Genomic DNA, 18,922 nt, shown 5'->3' on the forward strand with positions numbered 1-18,922 from the left:
GGGGTGCATTGGGCATTAGGTCCACCGCACAGTCGTAGGGTCGGTGCGGGGGCAAGCGGTCCGCCTCCTTCTCGCTGAACACGTCGGCGAAGGGCGTCAGCTCCGGAGGCAAGGAGGCGTTTGGGGCAGAGACATCCTGACCGGCGCAGGTGTGGCGAAGGTGGTCGACACACTGCAGGCTCGGGAACGAGATGGCGTTTCTTGACCACGCCACCTGAGGGTCGTGCGCCCGAAGCCAGGCCATCCCCAGGACCAAGGGAAAGTGCAGATCCGCCGTTACGTAAAACTGGATCGCCTCCTCGTGGTTTCCAATGGCGAGGCGCAAGGGCTGGGTAGCGGTTTTGATGGGTCCCGCCACGAGTTCCCACCCATCTATAGTTTCGACCCTCAACGGAGGGTCCACTGGAACCAAGGGGACTTTGTAATGGGCCACAAAGGCCTGGTCCATAAAGTTCGTGGTGGCCCCCGAGTCCACCAGCGCGTGCGCCTGGAGCCCCTCCGACCGGTTAGCCAACAACACCCGGGTGTTCAAAATCAGGTGCCGAGGGGGCTCACAGTCCACAGCCGCCGACTCCGGCGGGGCATGGTCACGTGCCTGACCCAGAGTTTCCCCTAGGCCAGGCCTGGCCCGTTTCCCGGCTGGTCGCGTCGAGACTCCGGAACAGGCTTGAGCGGTCCACTCCGCTTCCGGGGACACGAGGCGGCAAAATGTCCCGCCTCGCCGCAATAGAGGCACAACCCCCCTTGACGTCTCCGCATCCGCTCCTGGGCCGTCAGTTGAGGTCTGGCTGCTCCAAGCTCCATGGGCTCCTCAGCCGTCGCCACAAAACGCTGTGCGGTCCGGAGCGCTGTCGGTGCGAAACGCGGGGGTGCCGACGCTGTCGGTGCTTCCGGAAGAGCCCGACGGGGCCGTCGCCGTTGCAGGCGGGCGTCGATGCGCAGGCATTGGGTCACCAGCGCGTCGAGGGTCGGTGGCGCCTCCACACGAACCAGCTCGTCCTGCATCTCGTCGGAAAGGCCGTCCTGGAAAGCGTCCATCAGCGCCACCTCATTCCAAGCCGAATCCTGGCCTAGCAGTCGGAACTCTGCAATATAGTCCTGCAGGGGGCGCTTGCCTTGGCGGAGGTCCTTGATGCGCCTCGCTGCCATCTGCACCCGGAGGGGGTCCTCAAACATGGTGCGCAGGTGTTGTAAAAAGCCCTGAAAGTCCAGGAGCAAGGGGCTATCTTGCAACAACAGGGGCGTGGCCCATCGGGCGGCAGTGCCAGAGAGGGAGCTGATAACAAATGCCACTCGAGCCCGGTCATCCGGAAAATCCTCCGGCCTCATCGCCATAAACAGTTGGCATTGTCCCAAGAAGGCCGGAAACATCTCCTGCTGCCCAGAAAACCTATCTGGCACGTTCACTGGGCATCTCGGACGGGGAGGGGGAGGAGGGGGAGCTGCAGGAGCATTTCCCAAAGCAAGTTGGGCAGTTAGCTGTGCTACTTGCTGTTGCAGAAGCTGATTGGCCTCCAGCATCTGCTGTATCTGCTGCTGCAGCTGTTGGTCCATCGTGGGTTAACGATGGAGTATGGGTGACGAACAAGATGATCTGTCCCCGTACCCACACACACACACACAGCCAGTCGAGGGTTAAGGAAACACTTTGGAACGCACCCAGTTCTTATCTCCGACTTGGCAGCGATAGACACACCGTCTGCCAAGGGATTTTATTTGCACAAACAGACAGATAAAATACGAACGTTCAAGAAAGTCCAAACAGAAATAATATTCCTCCCAGCAGTTCCGGACGAGGCTTTAGTGACTCCAAGGTTTTGCTTTGTTCGTCACAAAAGATCCTTGACCACCACTCTCTATTATATAGTCTCTGGGGTGTGGTCTCTGGGGTGTGGTCCAGTGACTCAGTGCTAATCCCTAGCACACCTCCTAAGCTGCTGCAAACGTTTATCACGCCTTCGGAGGCGTGCGTCCAGGAATGATGTCTCATTATCACTTTGACTGGAATCAGCTGTCTCCTCTCCCTCGACCGGCACTTGAGACAATGCCAGAGGGGAGGGGCCTGGAGAGGGAGGCCTGGCTGACTCCTCTTCCTCATGCTTGGAGCTTTCTTCCTCCGATGGGACAGGCTCAGAGGGCGGGGCCACAACAGGATGCCTGCCAGAGAGCTTAGAAAACCTTACATCAATCTCTGCTAGGCAGCATCCTTTCCCAAGAATTTAAGTCAATGTGCGAGGCATCTTTCTGAGCAAACCAGATCTCAACCTTTTATGTGCTGCAGTGTTATTGATGTTAATGTGGTGAGACATCAGGTATCTCTGCATCCATGCAGGTGTGAAAAAGCTCTGTGCTTTTTCACACCTGCATGTGCTCCGTTAACTTTTCTTGATAAGGATCTGAGTATAGCATCTATTTTAGATTTTCACAATGCATAGTGGTTATAGGAGAAAAGAAGAGGACTAGATACAGAATTGGCCAAAGGGGAGGAGCCTTAAAACATCTGGATGCATTGCTTTGCATGTAGCAATAGCTTTTGAAGGTACCCTTCTTGGTCCTTCAAGCTTCATAAAAACCTGTTCCTAGAACACAACTATCATAAGAATTCACTTTTTTAAAGTCATGGTCAAAGCATTTTTTTTGGAAGAGAAAAATCATAACTTCTAGCTTATAGTCCTTTAATTGTCCCTGCAACTACTGTCTGGATGTTAGCTGTTGTGTCTGTGAATTGTCCTTGTATCGGATGAGGTTGACTGTGATTAGAGGTGTAGATGTGCTGTAATAAATGTAGCACTTTAGATCATCATAAACCTCATTGTTTTTACTGTAATGAACGTATTCTTTCTGGAACCTTGGTGAATGCTGACTGACAGATTTCTCTGGCAGTGTTTCTTCCGAATCCTAGCAATGAGAGTTCATGATATAATTAAGATCAGTGGAAAGCTATGTACTTGTTTTCCACACCAACAAAAGCTTCATGACATTTCTTCTGCGCGTCAAAACTTGACAGGTTATTCAGACTTTATCCACACTGTGGCAGTAAAGTTCTTGTGGTCCTCTACTCTTTAGAATATCATATTTTTAAACTGAAAACCTCACTAACTCTATGATGCTGCTTTGTTTCTCAGTCCCAATATCTGATTTTAATGTGCTGTTTAAGAATGCCAGACTGAAATTAGTTGACTTTAATTAGGTTTGATTATTTGTGTAGCTAAAACATGATTATTTGCTGATTCCTAGACACCTGTACTAGGAATACATAAAAAAGCCATTTGGTGTAGTGAATAAGGCACAAGGCTAGAAAATGGAAGACTCGTGAGTTCTAGTCCCACTTTAAGCATAAAGCCAGCTGAGTGATCTTTGGCCAATCAATCTCTTAGTCCTAGAAAGGAGGCAATGGCAAACCATATCTGAAAACTTGCCAAGAAAATGGCAGGAATTTGTTCAGGCTGTTGCCAAGAGTCAAGATGGTCTTGAAAGCACACTAAAGGGAATACATAAAATTGTGTGATAGAGTAGTAATTCACAGGAAGTAAAATTCCTATATTTTAATGTATACAATTAATGGCAGCGTGAGTTCCCTTGATGATAGGTATAAAGGACGGCTGTACTATTGGACAGCATAACACAATACTTATTCCAGAAGAGATTGGAGCCATTTTATTTTTGTTACTTCATTTTTAATTTTTATAGCCATTTATTATTTTTTACTTGGAGGATTATAGTAGTAATTTTGTTGCAATTTTCTTCCACCAATTTGAGTTTTTTTTCAGTGTTTATTGATTAAATAGCTACTGGAAATTTTTTGGTAGGAGGGAAATAAACTTGATTTTTCCATTTATAGCAAAAGAAAAAGAATGAAGCTTTTTCATTTTCATTAGCGGGTATTTTAACATTGAAAAGGGAGCTTCAATATTCCTAAAAGCAGAATTACCCTTCTTGGATTTGGAAGACTGAAATTGCTACTCATTCATTTTATCAACCCAAACTACCTTACCAGATAGTATGGGAAAAGGCTTCTACCACCTCAATCTCTCAACAGAACTGGCAGACAATTACTTCTCTCTGTTCATAACTCTTATAAATTGTGGGCAGAAAACAGGTCCCGGTTTCATTGAGTAGCATGAAGGTTATTAAAAAAAACAAAAACCCTCAACCTGAAGATGAACAGGATGCTGATTTAGTGATGCTTTTTATGTTCTCATTGATCAGCTGGAGAATCACTGATTGGCTCACAAAGTTCTCAAAGTTTCAAGGTTGGCTTCATTGAGGGACAATTACTGCTTAATTTGAAAGGTTTTTTTTTTAAAGCTTAGTGGACTGAAAACTGTGATGATATGGAAGATATCTATGAATACTAAGAAGCCATCATTTCTGAGACAGGCATAAGTTTGATTCCAAGCATTAAAAAAAAATACTAATTTTATTTAGGCCGGTAGGTGGTGCCACTGCACAGCTGAATAGAAAATCACTGTTTTCACTTCAGGGACATTTGCATCTCTCCTTCAATGACACATCATTACTTCAATCTGAGCCTTGGAAATTTAACCTATTAATCAAAGTTGCTTCCTTCCGTGATATTGCATTAGGCAGTGAGTAGACAACATGTTTTATTAACACATTCTTGAAGTATTAAAGTTTCTTAAAATGTGGGTCTTAACTTTTACTACCCAGGAAGACAATTTAGCCTTTTTGTTTTTAAATTACTCCAGTAAAATACTTGGTGATGTGGTTAGAAAAGTAACTATTTTGTTTGTAATTAATTTAAGAGATTCAGAATTTGCAACAAATATATTGGGGTAAACTTTCTGTCAGGATGAGCAGCATTAAGTGCATTGGCTAAGACCAAGTAATTATAGGATGACAGAAGTGTCTTGAGTGTATTTTACTGAGTGAATTATTTAATTTATATATCCACCCATCTCAGGTAAGTGACTCTGAGTGGCTTATAAGACTGAAAACAAACAATTCCACCAAGCAATCTCCAACACCCATTGTGAAGGTGGTGAGAAGGTGTGTTATGACAGCAGTGTGTATTCAGAAAACTGTCATCACCTAAGAAACCTGTAACATTTTAAAGAAAAAGCTTAATTGCTTCAAGATAGATTTTCAATGTGGCATATGGCATAGAGGAACTTCTGAAGTTACATTTGACAATGGCAAACTACATAATCAATATTTAACTATGTTTTGACATTTAGATGGCCTGCTCCCACCTCATTCTTTTAAAAATGCAATATGGTATGTTTAATTCTCCTTCTTTCAGGGAAGAATAGTAAAGTGGGAAAATATGGTCTTAAAACAGTAAAGTTACCTTAAGAGCACCAGAAACATAACCTATAGAGAGCTTTCATATGGGCAAGCAATGGCAGTTGCTTGGGGTAGAAAATATATATTTCTGGTTTATGTAGTTTCTTTTGAGTGACAAATGAAACTAACTAAAATTGGATCTCAGCATTATCCCAAAAGTGATTTTTCAAAAGGCAACCGACAACCTGAATAATTGAGAATCCCCATAGACATTTCAGCATTATCCTTTAATTCCTTGATGATCATGAAGTACCCCTAGTACAAAGAGGTGGTTTGACAAGTTAATCAACCAGTATCTAAGTCTTCCCGGCTATTTTTCTTAAAAACAAAAAACTTGCCACCCCTATCATTTTTTTTTCCATTAATCAAGGAAAATGCTCAGTAGATCCTTCTATTTGTATGTTTTCCAAAAAAAGCTATTTGCATTTTTTAAAAAAGATATTTTATATTGGTGCATAATTATTAATATTGTATATAGGATTATATGTGCATAGGCTAGATCTTTGCTCCTGTATTGGTTTAGAAAACAAAACAATGCAGAATGTTGAAACAATTATACAAAACTATGTGAATTTCGAATAGCTGACCCTACACCTTTCTTTTTTTACTTGATTGTTGGTCTGATGTTTATCGTGATCACCCAGATGAGTATATATTAACTCCCAATATTAAGATCAGGCCAACAATCAAACAATATCCCAATCAAGGAACCGCCAAATAAGCCAACAGTAAAGAGCCCAACCAAAAAATCTGTAAGACCACCCCAGCCAACACTGACAGAGCAAGCCACTAGAATATAAGAGCCTTGGTGGCGCAGCAGACTAAAGTGCTGTTAAGTAGCACTAGCTGCCTGCAATTACTGCAAGTTCAAATCTCACCAGGCTCAAGGTTGACTCAGCCTTCTATCCTTTCAAGGTAGGTAAAATGAGGAGCCAGATTGTGGGGGCAATAAGCTGACTTTGTATAAAAAAGAACACCGCTTAGGGGGGCCCGAAAGCCCTACTAAGCAGGTATATACAAAAGTATGAAGGCTATTGCTTAACGCATTGTAAGCCTCCCTGAGTCTCTGGAGAAGGGCGGCATATAAATCAAACCAATAAATAAATAATAAATAAATAAACTCAGAACAAATCCCACTCCTTACTAACACTGATGATGTTACCTAATTTGGGCAATGAACCATCTGCAAGAAAACAACCAAGCTCAGAGAGCACCAAGACTCATTTCAACCCTGAGCTACAAATATTCTCCTCTATTGTCTCTGGAGAATCTCAGTCATCCTAGTCCCGGTTGTCCCAAAGGTGCTTTTTTAAAAAGCCAATGTGATTTTCTTTGTTTTTGTTTGAAGACATTTTGCCTCTCATCTAAGAAATTTCTTCAGTTCTTTACTTCCCCAGAACATCTTCAAGCAAAAACAAAAAAAAGTCCAGTTGCCTTTTGAAAAAGCACCTTTGGGATTCTCCTTTATTGGTGTCTTCGTTTGAGTCAGCTTGTAAAGGAATAAGGATGTTGCAAGGCCAACATTTAGTTTTGGAAAATAATGTTTTCTGACTCAAATGCAGGTTTAAAACTGAGAGATTGAAAAATCAGTGGATGTTCTTTCTTTTTTTCCTTGACTCACAGAGCTAATGTTTTATCTGTTTTACAGGGATCTGATTCACTTGCTCACTCACTTCTCTGAAGCTTTCCATGAGGAACAACTTAAACTACTGCTTGTCATTCCTCCTGGTGTTATGCCAGGGTAAGTATCGTACTTTCAAGGAAATCCCAGATGTATTTGTCTTTAGTTTCATTCAAGGCATTAGAGTTTATTGCTTCTGAAAGCCCAATTTTCTATGTAGTGAAACAAATGTTCTCACTACATTCCAGGATGAAAATGCTTGACTCAGCATCTTGGCGGGAAAAATACTAGTCTTGAGCCTGAGGTACAAATGAAATATGATTGTGCTAAGATGAAATTCCTTTAGGTAACCAATCAGTGAAAAATATTTTAAAATTACAGGTATATTGAAAAATAATAAAATACAACACCAGTGATAATTTTAAATGGAAAGTAGACTATGAGCTTTTAGAATAGAAAGACATTCATCATGGGGATGATGATGCATTCAGCATCCATTACAACTGCATTAAATATTATTCAATTTCTATACTGCCCACCTCATTTAAATGACTCTGAGCAGTTTACAACAACATAATGAAACAACATTCAAGGTTGACTCAGCCTTCCATCCTTTCTAAGGTAGGTAAATTGAGGACCCAGTTGTGGGGGCAATAAGATGACTTTGTATAAATATACAAAAGGATGAAGGCTATTGCTTAGCACATTGTAAGCCGCCCTGAGTCTCCGGAGAAGGGCGGCATATAAATTAAATTAAAAACAAAACAAAAAAAAAACCATAAACACATGACTAAAAGCTCTGTTAAAAGCAGAATTAAGGACATGTTAAAATATATAGGTTAAAAATGAAAATCAAAGTTAAAAAAAAATCAGAAAACTAACAAATCAATAAGGACCTGGGTATGTACGAGACCGCCTTCTGCCACCGATAGCCTCCCACTGGCCAATACGCTCCCACAGAGAGGGACTCCTCAGGGTGCCGTCAGCCAAACAATGTCGACTGGCAATGCCCAGGGGGAGAGCTTTCTCTGTGGGGGCACCTGCCCTCTGGAATGAACTGCCCCCAGAGATTCGCACGATCCCTGACCTACGTACCTTTCGACGTGCCCTTAAGACTCTTTTGTTCCAACAGGCTGGGCTGGCCTAGAAACTGAATTTTAATTTTCCTGGGTGTTTGTAGTTTTTAATACAAGGGCCAATTTTTTAATATATTTTAAACTGTTTTTAAAATTTTGTGGGTATATGTTGTTTTAATATGGCTGTACACCGCCCTGAGTCCTTCGGGAGAAGGGTATAAAAATTTAATAAATACAAATACAAATACAAACAAGATGGGGGGAGTGCTCTCAAGTCACCAGCCATCCCCAGAGTTGCACACTCTTAGACCCTCATACTAATTGGCAAAACGAGATCCAGAACACTCTTCTGGAAAACCAGATGAATGAGGGTTCGCTTTGCCTTTGAAGATAAGGTGTTCCAAAGGGCGGGAACAACAACAGAGAAGGCCCTCCTCCTTGATCCCACAAGTCGAAATTCTTTAGCCAATGGGATTTTCAGCATGACCAGCGAGGACAAGTCAATAAAAGTGGGATGAGGCAACTCCTCAAGTCCTGGTCCCATGCCATGAAGGGCTTTAAAGATGATAATAAGAGCTTCCTTGGAACCAGAAACAAATTGGCGCAGCTCATATAATAGCAGAAGTGTTACTGTACTGTAGTACAGTGGACTAAAGCACTGTTATTAACACCTGCTGCTTGCAATTACTGCAAGTTCAAATCTCACCAGGCTCAAGGTTGACTCAGCCTTCTATCCTTTCAAGGTAGGTAAAATGAGGACCCAGATTGTGGGGGCAATAAGCTGACTTTGTATAAAATATACAAAAGTATGAAGCCTATTGCTTAATGCATTGTAAGCCGCCCTGAGTCTCCGGAGAAGGGCGGCATATAAATTAAAGCAAAAAAAAAAAAAAAGTGTTACATGCAGCATCTTAAGGGTGCCTAGAACTATTTATGCCACTACATAAACTGCACCAGTTCAGCTACCAGATACTCTTCAAGGGTAGCCCCATGTGGAGTGCCCTGCAGTAGTCCATCCAGAAAATAACCAGGGCATGAGTGACTGAAAGGAGGGATAAGTACAGGAATGAAATCCAGCAGGTTCTGACAGGTTCTAGAGAACAGGTAGCGGAAATTTTGAGTAATTTGGAGAACCGGCAAATACCACCTCTGGTTGGCCCCAGAGTGGGGTGGGAATGGAGATTTTGCAATATCCTTCCCCTGCCACGCCCACCAAGCCACACCCACAGAACTGGTAGGGAAAAATTTAGGATTTCACCCCTGGATAAGTATTATAGTTAATATATAATTATTAATAAAATTAAAATAAATAATAAAAAATATATAACTACATAGTCAGACTAATCTTTAATTAAAGTTTCTTTTGCTTATGTCAATGTATTATTTTGTAACTATTGAGAAAGGAAGCTGCACTTGCTAATATTTTAATGATTTTGAAGACAGCCTTTGATCGGAAGTAAACCAACTATTATAGTCTGTCAATTGTACCACATACCTTTAAGTTAAATACATGTATTCTCCCTCTTTATAGTTTGGATATTTTAAGTGCAGCCTAGATTTCATAATTCATAATTTCATGACTGGTGCTCAATTGCACTCCATTACAAGAGAACCATGTCATATGTGCAAAACATCTGTTTTAGATTTCTAGTGTTGATACCTGATTTTCAGTTGTCAGTTGCCATTTAAAATAACATAAGCTCTATTTAGATCTACCACCCAATTTTATGTGTGCCAACATGACAACCGATTCAGCACCTGCATTTTTCATTACCTACATTCTATAATTTGCTGTGACTTTGAATTAGGTCATAGGTTTCAGCAGGTGTAATGGGCACATGTATCTAGGTATTGTGGTACCCAGGACCACAATTAAGCCAAAAGTTGCTAAACAAGACAGTTGTGGGTGAGTTTTGCCCCATTTTGCAACTTTTCTAGCCACAGTTGTTAAGTGAATCACTACGGTTGTTAAGTTAGTAATACGGTTGTTAAACAAACCTGGCTTCCCCATCGACTTTGCTTGTCAGACAGTCGCAAAAGTTGATCAGATGATCCAGGATGCTGCCACCGTCATAAATACATGCCAGTTGCTAAGCATCCAAATTTTGATCATGTGACCATGAGGATGCTACAACAGTCATAAGTGTGAAAAATGATCATAAGTGTCTTTTTTTCAATGCTGCTGTAATTTTGAGCAGTCACTAAATCAATGGTTGTAAGCCAAAAACTACCTATATAAGAGACTGGGATTTGGATCATAATAAATATTACATTTTTGATTTTTGAAGGTTGTTTCCCAGGTCTATCGGTAAACTTTGCACAATGCAACTGTGTTCAGCATTGCTCTTGTGGATGAATAACCATTTGGCAGCGCTACCTGAATAATTTCACCATATAAGCCTTTGGATGCCTTTTGATGTTTTACAATGTATTATAAATTAGGAGCTTATTTATTATTACTTGTACTATATCAAGAACTTGTTCTTGGAAATGTTTTGTATAAACTTGCATGTCATCTTGATGTGCTCATCTATATTATGATTTATACCCTTTTAAATACTTGTTTATTGTTTATGCTCTTATTTATTTTTGTGCTGCCATATAATCTGTAGGGAAATAATAGCATCCTAACATGAGAAAACCAAGCGGAAATATTGATCTGTTTATTGTAGTTTTAAAGCAGATTGTCCCTGCTTGTTAATTGTAGCCTACTTCAGAAGGCAAATGAGCCCTCTGAAATAATTTGCCGCTTCTACGACATTAGTCATTATTACAATAAAACTTCTCATAAAGTTAATGCATTCTATTCAAGATCTAGGATAATTGCATCAAATAATAGATGTTTTAAAGTGCTTTCATATATTTTGAATGTTAAATAGAAAATGAGCAGTCTTTCAAACTGATGATTCTCTTTTCCTTCTCCTCTTACATTTCCCCAACTCTTTATAGAATCTGAGTTGCTTCAATGTGCATGGTAGTATCTTCTGGAATTTCATATGCATCTTTTTGATCTCAAATACATGTGTGTAAAACTAAATCTTGTGAGTGTGTTGGGAGGAAGCTGCTAAGTCCTTAGCATTGAAGACCAGTATAGCCATTAATATATTGTAACTTAATCCCACTCCATAGAGCCTATCACTGCTATTGGATTACTGCAATATATTATATGTAGGAATGCCTCTGAAAATCACCTCAGACTTTAGTTAGCTAAAAATAGGACCAATACAGTATGTCTGTCACAGTTAGCTATCATTTTATGCTTCACATTCTAAATTGGCTGTTCATTTCTAGGCCCAATTCAAAGTGCTTCTTTTAAATTTTATTTTCTTGCAATTTTATGAAAAGACTTGAATTGCCAGTTTTTATCTCAATTATGCTGGTGGTTTTATTATTTTAGATTGGTTTGCCTAAGAGTATACATTTTAGTGCAGTTTTACACTGCCTAAAGTCATAATAAGAAATTGCAAGTCCTAATAATAAGAATTGAAGTCTTTTTTTGTGGAAAAGAGAATCTAAATGCACAAACTTCTTTCTCTCCATGCATCATTGCTTAATAAGTACTTCAGGTTCTGGACTAATAGTGAGCTCTGGGGCTAAATCCTTTAGCACTGTTGAGAAAGATTTTAGAAGAATGCGCAGTTTAGAACAATCACCATCTTTCTGTCACTTAGATAAGTTCGCATCATTGCTTTGCGATGATACGCTAATGGGAAAAAATACTTCAGTGTGCTAGCTTCAGGCAGCTAGAGCAGAAAAAGGAGTTTGTGGTCTCTGTGTTTAAAAGAAAAAAAAAGAATGGCCATGTAACCCAATACTGTGCTATGAAATCTGAGCAATTTCATATACTTTTCTGACTTTTCTCACATGGAAGTGGTTTGTCACTGTCTTTTAGCTTCCCAGTTTAGTCTACAGCAGGAGTGTCAAACTCGTGTCGTCACATTGTCGTCATGTGTATCGTAACGTTTTTCCACTTCGCTAAAACGGGGGTGGGGTGGTCAGCACATGATGCATCCGGCCCTTGGGCCGCAAGTTTGACACCCCTGGTCTATAGCCTTAATATTTTCAGCATTTGCCCATCAAATGAAGGCTGTCTCTGCCTAACCTCTGAGCCTAGACAAGATATGCCCCTCTATCTCAAATATAAACTCATTGGAATCAAATCCTGTGATTTTTGCTCATGTTTGTTTACCACTCTGACACTGATACTCTTTATTGATGCCAAATCAAGGTATTTGCTGCTCAACCAAGGAAGACACTCTGCATCAAGTGTCTTGAACCTGGTTTTGGTTGGCTAACATGAAAATGCAACCTACAGCTATACAAATGAAATCCATACATTCTGATTTTTTTAAAGTTCCAATCTGACAGTACATAATACAGTACATTAGATTCATAGCATTAATAAGCTCCTGTTGAAAACTGCTTTTCATTGGCATATTTAATGTTGCATCTTCCTTATCCATTATCACTTAAGAGTAAAATTTGTCAAACCTTTACAAATGATGGAAGATAAATGTATGTTGGAATAGATTTAATCAACCATTTACCAAAAGGCATACAAAATACTAGTACAAAGAGCAAAATAATATTTGTTAAGTTCTTTGGTGAAAAACTGGAGATACATCTAAACCAATGTGTGAAACACTGCTGTTATGATCTAATCCCAGTGGCTAAAAAGTGCTTCCTTTGTTTTCTAATTTGATTTAAGTCTGAAGAAAGAACGAATGTAATATAGCAATAACAAGATTCAAGATCAAATTGTTGGAAAACACTATCTTAAAAGAAAAACAAGTGCTGGAGATTTTGAATAATACATTTGCTATTTAAGAAATGCAAAACGTTTTATTAGTTCATACATACATGTGGAATCATGCAGTTTCCCACAGAATGCTGAAAGTTTAGTAAGCACAAAATTATAAGCACCAGCAGAGAATAGACTAGATGCAGTACTAAGTCCATGTACAAGAGATTCAAATTCATTTTAAAGAAAGGACTTCATTGAATAGTCTTGAGCAACTTGCTTCCGTCTAGCTTCTCAATCTGTAGGAAATAAAGAGAAAATCAGCACCGTGTATTCTAGCTATCATACCCAAGTGCAGCCATATAGCCTGGAGATTATGGAATTGTATACAGACTTGTCTGATATACAGTATGCCAGTTAGGGAAACAGTTATGCACGCCAAAAGTCACTGTCTCCTTTATAACATAATTTCATCCTTCTAAAGATGTAGATGTGTTTACTAGTTGCCATAGAGGAAGCTTGGGGAACTATTGTCTGAAATATTATTGAACTGACTCCGAGAAGAAAAGATTTTCTTTGGAAAAAATAATATATTATTCCTTGTATGGAGGATCTCCATAATTAGGTAGACTGGTTAAAAAGTCGGGTCCAGATCCTATTCCTAGTGTTATGACTGCTGTCATAGATTATCAAAGAAGGTGGGATTACGCTTTGATTATGCTGCCTCAGCAATGTAGGGGTTTTTCCTCCTACAGGTAGTTTACAAGAGTCCCAACTGAGTTTGCTACAAGGGTTCTAAAAATGAAAAATTATGTGATGAAAAAGGCATAGGCATTTTAGTAGTTATGGCTAAGAAGATCCGTTAATGTCAACATCTCAGTTGACTTTCATCTGTCAAGTGTAGCTTTTAATAGCTTCTCGGTTTAGCTCATAGATCATTCCTCTGAAGTTTAACAATAGATATGAAATACAAAAGCTAGACCTGAGTGCAACTGATGGTATAGTTCATCATTTTTGGATAGGAGATAGGGTTACTCTAGAGGGCTGTAAATTGCCCTGTAAGAAACATATATTGCATCAGTGCAATGGTCAAAGCGATTTGTTTATTTATTTGTAGTATTTCTTTGCTTGTGCTATTTCTCTGCTCTAAAATGGCCCCGAGCAGTGTACCACAGCAATAAAGGATGAAAACATCAAAATGATAACAATTGAAATATGCTACAATAACACTAATCAGTAGAGATCGATCATAAGTAAAAACCTACATCCCCAGATGCTTTCTTCCATTTATTGATTTAGATTATGGGGAAAATTTCAGTAAATTTAGTAAATTCTGTGATCTAGAACAGAACCTCATTGATAGATATTAGCCATGTTGTTATTTTGGCTGAACCAGTGGTTCCCAACCTCCTTTGGCCATGCCCCACCTAAGCATCTCTAAAATCCTGATGCCCCCCCCCTATAATTCTTACTATTCAAAAAGTGACTCCTACTCACACGGAAGCCTAAAAGGCCATTAACTTGGTTTAAACAAGGTTCCAATTGCCCCCATTAAAAATCAAATTGCCCCCCTGTGGGGCGTGGCCCCACATTGGGAACCAGTGGGCTAAATAGAATAGAATAGACATTTAAATTCAACATCGTGGGTGGATGTTTCCAGATAGAAATGAATTTCTATCCGGAAAAATCCATTCACAATTTTGATCTCAGTGCTAGTGGTAATTTGGTATCTAGCATAATGAAAAATCCATCATATATATTATGCATATTTACTTTAAAGATTTATATAACCAGCCATTGTAGGTAATATAATCCTGGGTGGCTATCAGACAGTAATAAATCAATAAAACCAGTAAAAGAATAAAAACTAATAAATTAGAACCTTCCTGGGGCACCTACCCACATCTTCAAACAATCTTGGAATCAATCCAACCTTTACCCCATCATCACCTCATGGTTTGTGGGAAAGCAAGATCTTTGTAGCTTTTACAGATTTTAGAAATCCTACCTTCTCCACCTATGCTGCTCTTTTATGCAAGTCCAATAAAAATGGATAACATTTTGACCAAAAAGAAAAAGAGCATAAAAATAAAGCATTTTTAAAAGATAGTGCTTTTTTTTTTTGTTTTTGTTAAAAAGAACAGTAGCAATATCTGACCTCAAATATAAGGAGAGAAACTAATTCAGATTTTCTTTTCCTGCTCGCTATCGAAGTAGAAAATCAAACATAAAAAAGCAATAGGAGCTCAAATTGATTTTTGCACTAAGATAGATTGCAAATAACAATGTAGGATTTAGTCTGTTTTGTCAACTACAGGCTGCCAGTTTTCTTAAAACAACTTGGGAGATGTGTCTATTGATATTCTCTTCTGGCCTTAATAAAAGTTTGATTTGATTTGATTCTCTTGCAACATTCTTTATTATAGAAGGTTTCTTCCTGTAAAAGTCCTTAGTCCTTAAATTATTTTCCAACAGTTTGGATCACTGTGGAACGACATGAAAGCCAGAGTGTCAGATAGTTGTAATCAAAATTTAAGCTTCCTACTGCCTCGGATTTAATGTTTCTACCGGAATATGGAATTAAGATCTTTATACCATGCCTCAGTGACATTGTGCAGAAAATTGGTGTTGTGCTCAAGTTTTGCTTGGTCCTGTAGATATCAAAATGCCATTGTGGGGAAAAATATCTGGCAAGATAGACTTTTGATATGGTCCAGCAGTCTGTTCTTAAAATTTTACATTACATAGATTTGTATTTTTTTTAAAAAAGAATGATTGTTGTTTTTTTGCTGGGTTTTCTGAAATTTGACTTTCTAAATATAGTAGCTAGATTATATTTTTATACTATCCTCTAAATTCCTTGTCTTTTTCTTCAACTATAAAACTTTTAAGGAATGGAATCTCAATATTCTGTTCAAATAAGATAATGGAATAAGGATATTTTATTTCCTTTTTAAGTGAAATTTTGCAATTTGTGAAACTGGAATCTGAGAGCAGCAGCATTCACCTCAACAATATTTTTTATCATATGTTTATACAGTAAACCCTGTATAATTCAGTTAACAAACTTCAATTAAATGAACTGAGGATAAAGTTTAAGTCTAGGCATCTCCCTGAAATAACAAACAAGTCACTTAAGTTTACTCTTTCTGGGAGGGTTAAAGAAGACTAGGGGAGATTTGTGAGCTGATGGAAGATATGGGGACGCTTGTGAGAGGTAGGCAACAATCAGGTGAAGGTACTGAAGGAAAGAAGAGAAGAGAGGTATCTGCAGTATTGAAGGATAGAAGGTGGTAGGAGATTGGGGGAAATGCAGATGTGAGCAGGAAGGCACTGGGAAGATCTGACAGTATATGGCAGTAGCAGGAAGGCACTGCAAAGAGTGGGGTTGGGACAAAACCACTGGGAATGTCAGGGAGATGTGCAACAGTGGCAGGAAGGCCCCCGGAAAATGGAGTGGCATGGTCAGGCAGAAGCATACTTTTATGAATGCAAATGGGCTTCTTTTTGAATGCTCAAAAGTACCTGAGAATTAAATAGATACCACCACTACAATCCTGGACCGTGAAATTGAGGATGCATAATTAGAAAATGAATGCTCTGTGACACAGGTTAGTTTCATATTGATCTGCACAAACTCCCAGCCCAACAAGGAGGTATCTTATCTTTAATGTACCTTGGGTTTAATTACTGTTCTTAATTGCTTTACTTTTGCTTCTTATCTATTCTGAGATACCACTGTAGATTAATTTCTTCCATTCCAGTCCAGCCCAAGTATTGGGCTGCATTTATTAATACAGCAATAGCCTACCCCCTTTTCATATCATCTTATCAAAGGTATCTGAAAACCTTGATTTGTAGAAGAGTGTTGAATTTGGGTAATTTTTAATTATACTCTATTGTTGGAGTTGTTTACTTTATATTTTTAAAACTTAGGTTAAACATTATCATCACGTTGTTTGAAGACTACAGAGAGTCTGGGTATCACTCTAGTGATAAGATGAATTATTTTGTGTGTGTTAGGGAGATTTGTTAAGTAGCAAAATTGTTGTCTTAAAGCAGGGGTGTCAAACTCAAGGCCCGGGGACCAGATCCGGCCTGTGGGGACTTGGATCTGGCCCACAGGCCCGTCCTGGAAACAGTGAAGAACCAGCTTCTGCCAGTGAAAACAGAACTTGGGAGGGCCAGGTGCACCACCACCCCGAGCTTGGTTTTCACTGGCAGAGGTTTGCAGGAGGCCATTGTAGCTGAAAACAGAGCTCGGGAGCCCATTTTTGCTGGCAGAGCACTCAGGACACCACAGGTGCCCCCGACACGAGTGATATTGAGCTGGCCATGCACCCCCTGCCCCCCAGAGGTCAAACACTACCCTGATGCAGCCCTCAATAAAATGTTTGACACCCCTGTCTTAAAGTTTAACACATCTATATTATAGATTTTAAAATATCATGCAATGCTTTTCACCAAATGCAAACTAAGAAAATCAGAATATTTGGATCGAATTTAGCTATCGGATTACCTATAGTAAACTGGAGAATATATTCTGTATATTTATTAGAAAGCTGCAAAATGGTTTGTGGATAAAAGCTGTTCCAAGTAGAAGCATTTTGAATTTTACAATCTGTTTAATTGTCACAGTTGTCTCATGCAACTGGGGTGTTAACATTTCTAGTAGGAGGGACCTGTCACACATCTCCACTGCTACTAGTTTAGGGTGATAAGAGTTTTCGTGAGAAATAGCATGTATAGAAGGACAACAGAGCTTAGAGGGAGCCAATCTAGATCTGCTGTTGTGAAAAAGGCTGACTAAACCAGCTGCTGCAAAAAAGAGAATTGTTACAAGGAACACCTGGGCTATGGGCTATACTGGAGTGGTGGATACTGGTGGGAAATATTCATGAGACAATCTCCATTGCCCCACCATCAGTTTATTTTAGTTTAAGATTGTTGTTTTGGGTTTCGGTTTGAATCAGTTTGGTGAGTGGGCAATGGGATTTTAGTTAGATTCCTATTCAATTGAACTTTGAATTTGAAAAAACATTGCCCGCACTAAAAGAAACCCCTCTTCTCAAATAAAGCCGGTTTACTTGAGTTTTGTGTGCATGTATTGATTTCAAGGCTTGCTGCATACATGCAAGCACAGTAAACCCCATTTTCTACTTTAAAAAGAGGTATTTCCAGTTTCTCTTCCACCACCCAGTTTAAGGCTATCTATAGTCTAAACTCTAAATCATATTCTTTTTTCTGAATATTGTAAAAACTAAATTGACAAACTGACATGGAACTGAGCTTGAATAGATTGAATAGAAATTAAGAATGAAACTGATTGCACTTTATTTCAATGGTTTTAAAAACACATGTTCCTCTTAATACAGAGTTGCTTTATTACCCAAGATCGTCCTTCAATATTATGAGAGAAACAAATTTGTCTCCTCTTGAGGGCTGTCAGACCCTTTCTTTCTTTCTTTCTTTCTTTCTTTCTTTCTTTCTTTCTTTCTTTCTTTCTTTCTTTCTTTCTTTCTTTCTTTTTGAAATAATTTTTATTACAATTTTCCTTTACACAACTCTAGTACATAATCAACAGACTGTGTCATTTTTGTATACTTCAGATCAACATTCCATACAATATATACATTATATACATTCAATATCTAATCCTTATGTATATTTCCAATTTTTATTTCTATTATCTATCCAAGTTTACCATTTTCCCCAAACCGCATAAAATCCCAAATCATCTTTTTCTTTTAGTTCTAGGTTAAGTTTATCCATTTCAGCACATTCATATATCTTCTGAATGATCAATCCCTCTGGTGGTGTATTGCGTGAACGCAATTCTTGCCGCTGTTAATATGTGTAGAATCAAATATCTTATCTTTCTATCAAATTTTGTTTTAAGTATTCCCAGGAGAAATGTTTGTCAGACCCTTTCAACCCTTGACCTGTCTTCAACAGGAGTCTGTCTGCATTTTCAAGGATACATAATTTTAAGAGCAGATTTATCTTCTAACTGTGGGGTAGACATCCACAGAATATGTGTTGGAAACTAAATTACAGTTGAGCTTTTGTAATTGAATATATTCCTTTCAGTCAAAACACACTTTACCATTTGATTAAAGAAAAGTGAAGTCATAGATACTTCTGACTTTACTGAGTAATGACATCTGTAAAATTCCT

General features: G+C 39.2%; 1 protein-coding gene across 1 annotated transcript in view; it reads left to right on the forward strand.

Moving 5' to 3' along the window:
- Window positions 1–18,922, forward strand: part of CHID1 (chitinase domain containing 1) — a 117,122-nt gene that overhangs the window by 27,205 nt on the left and 70,995 nt on the right. The window contains exon 8 of the mRNA XM_034416840.2: window positions 6,956–7,048. Within this exon, the coding sequence (XP_034272731.2) occupies window positions 6,956–7,048 (93 nt within the window). The remainder of the gene's footprint in view (window positions 1–6,955; window positions 7,049–18,922) is intronic.

This window comes from Pantherophis guttatus, chromosome 1 (assembly GCF_059756535.1).
Source record: "Pantherophis guttatus breed Tessera chromosome 1, ASM5975653v1, whole genome shotgun sequence".
NCBI classification, from domain to species: domain Eukaryota; kingdom Metazoa; phylum Chordata; class Lepidosauria; order Squamata; family Colubridae; genus Pantherophis; species Pantherophis guttatus.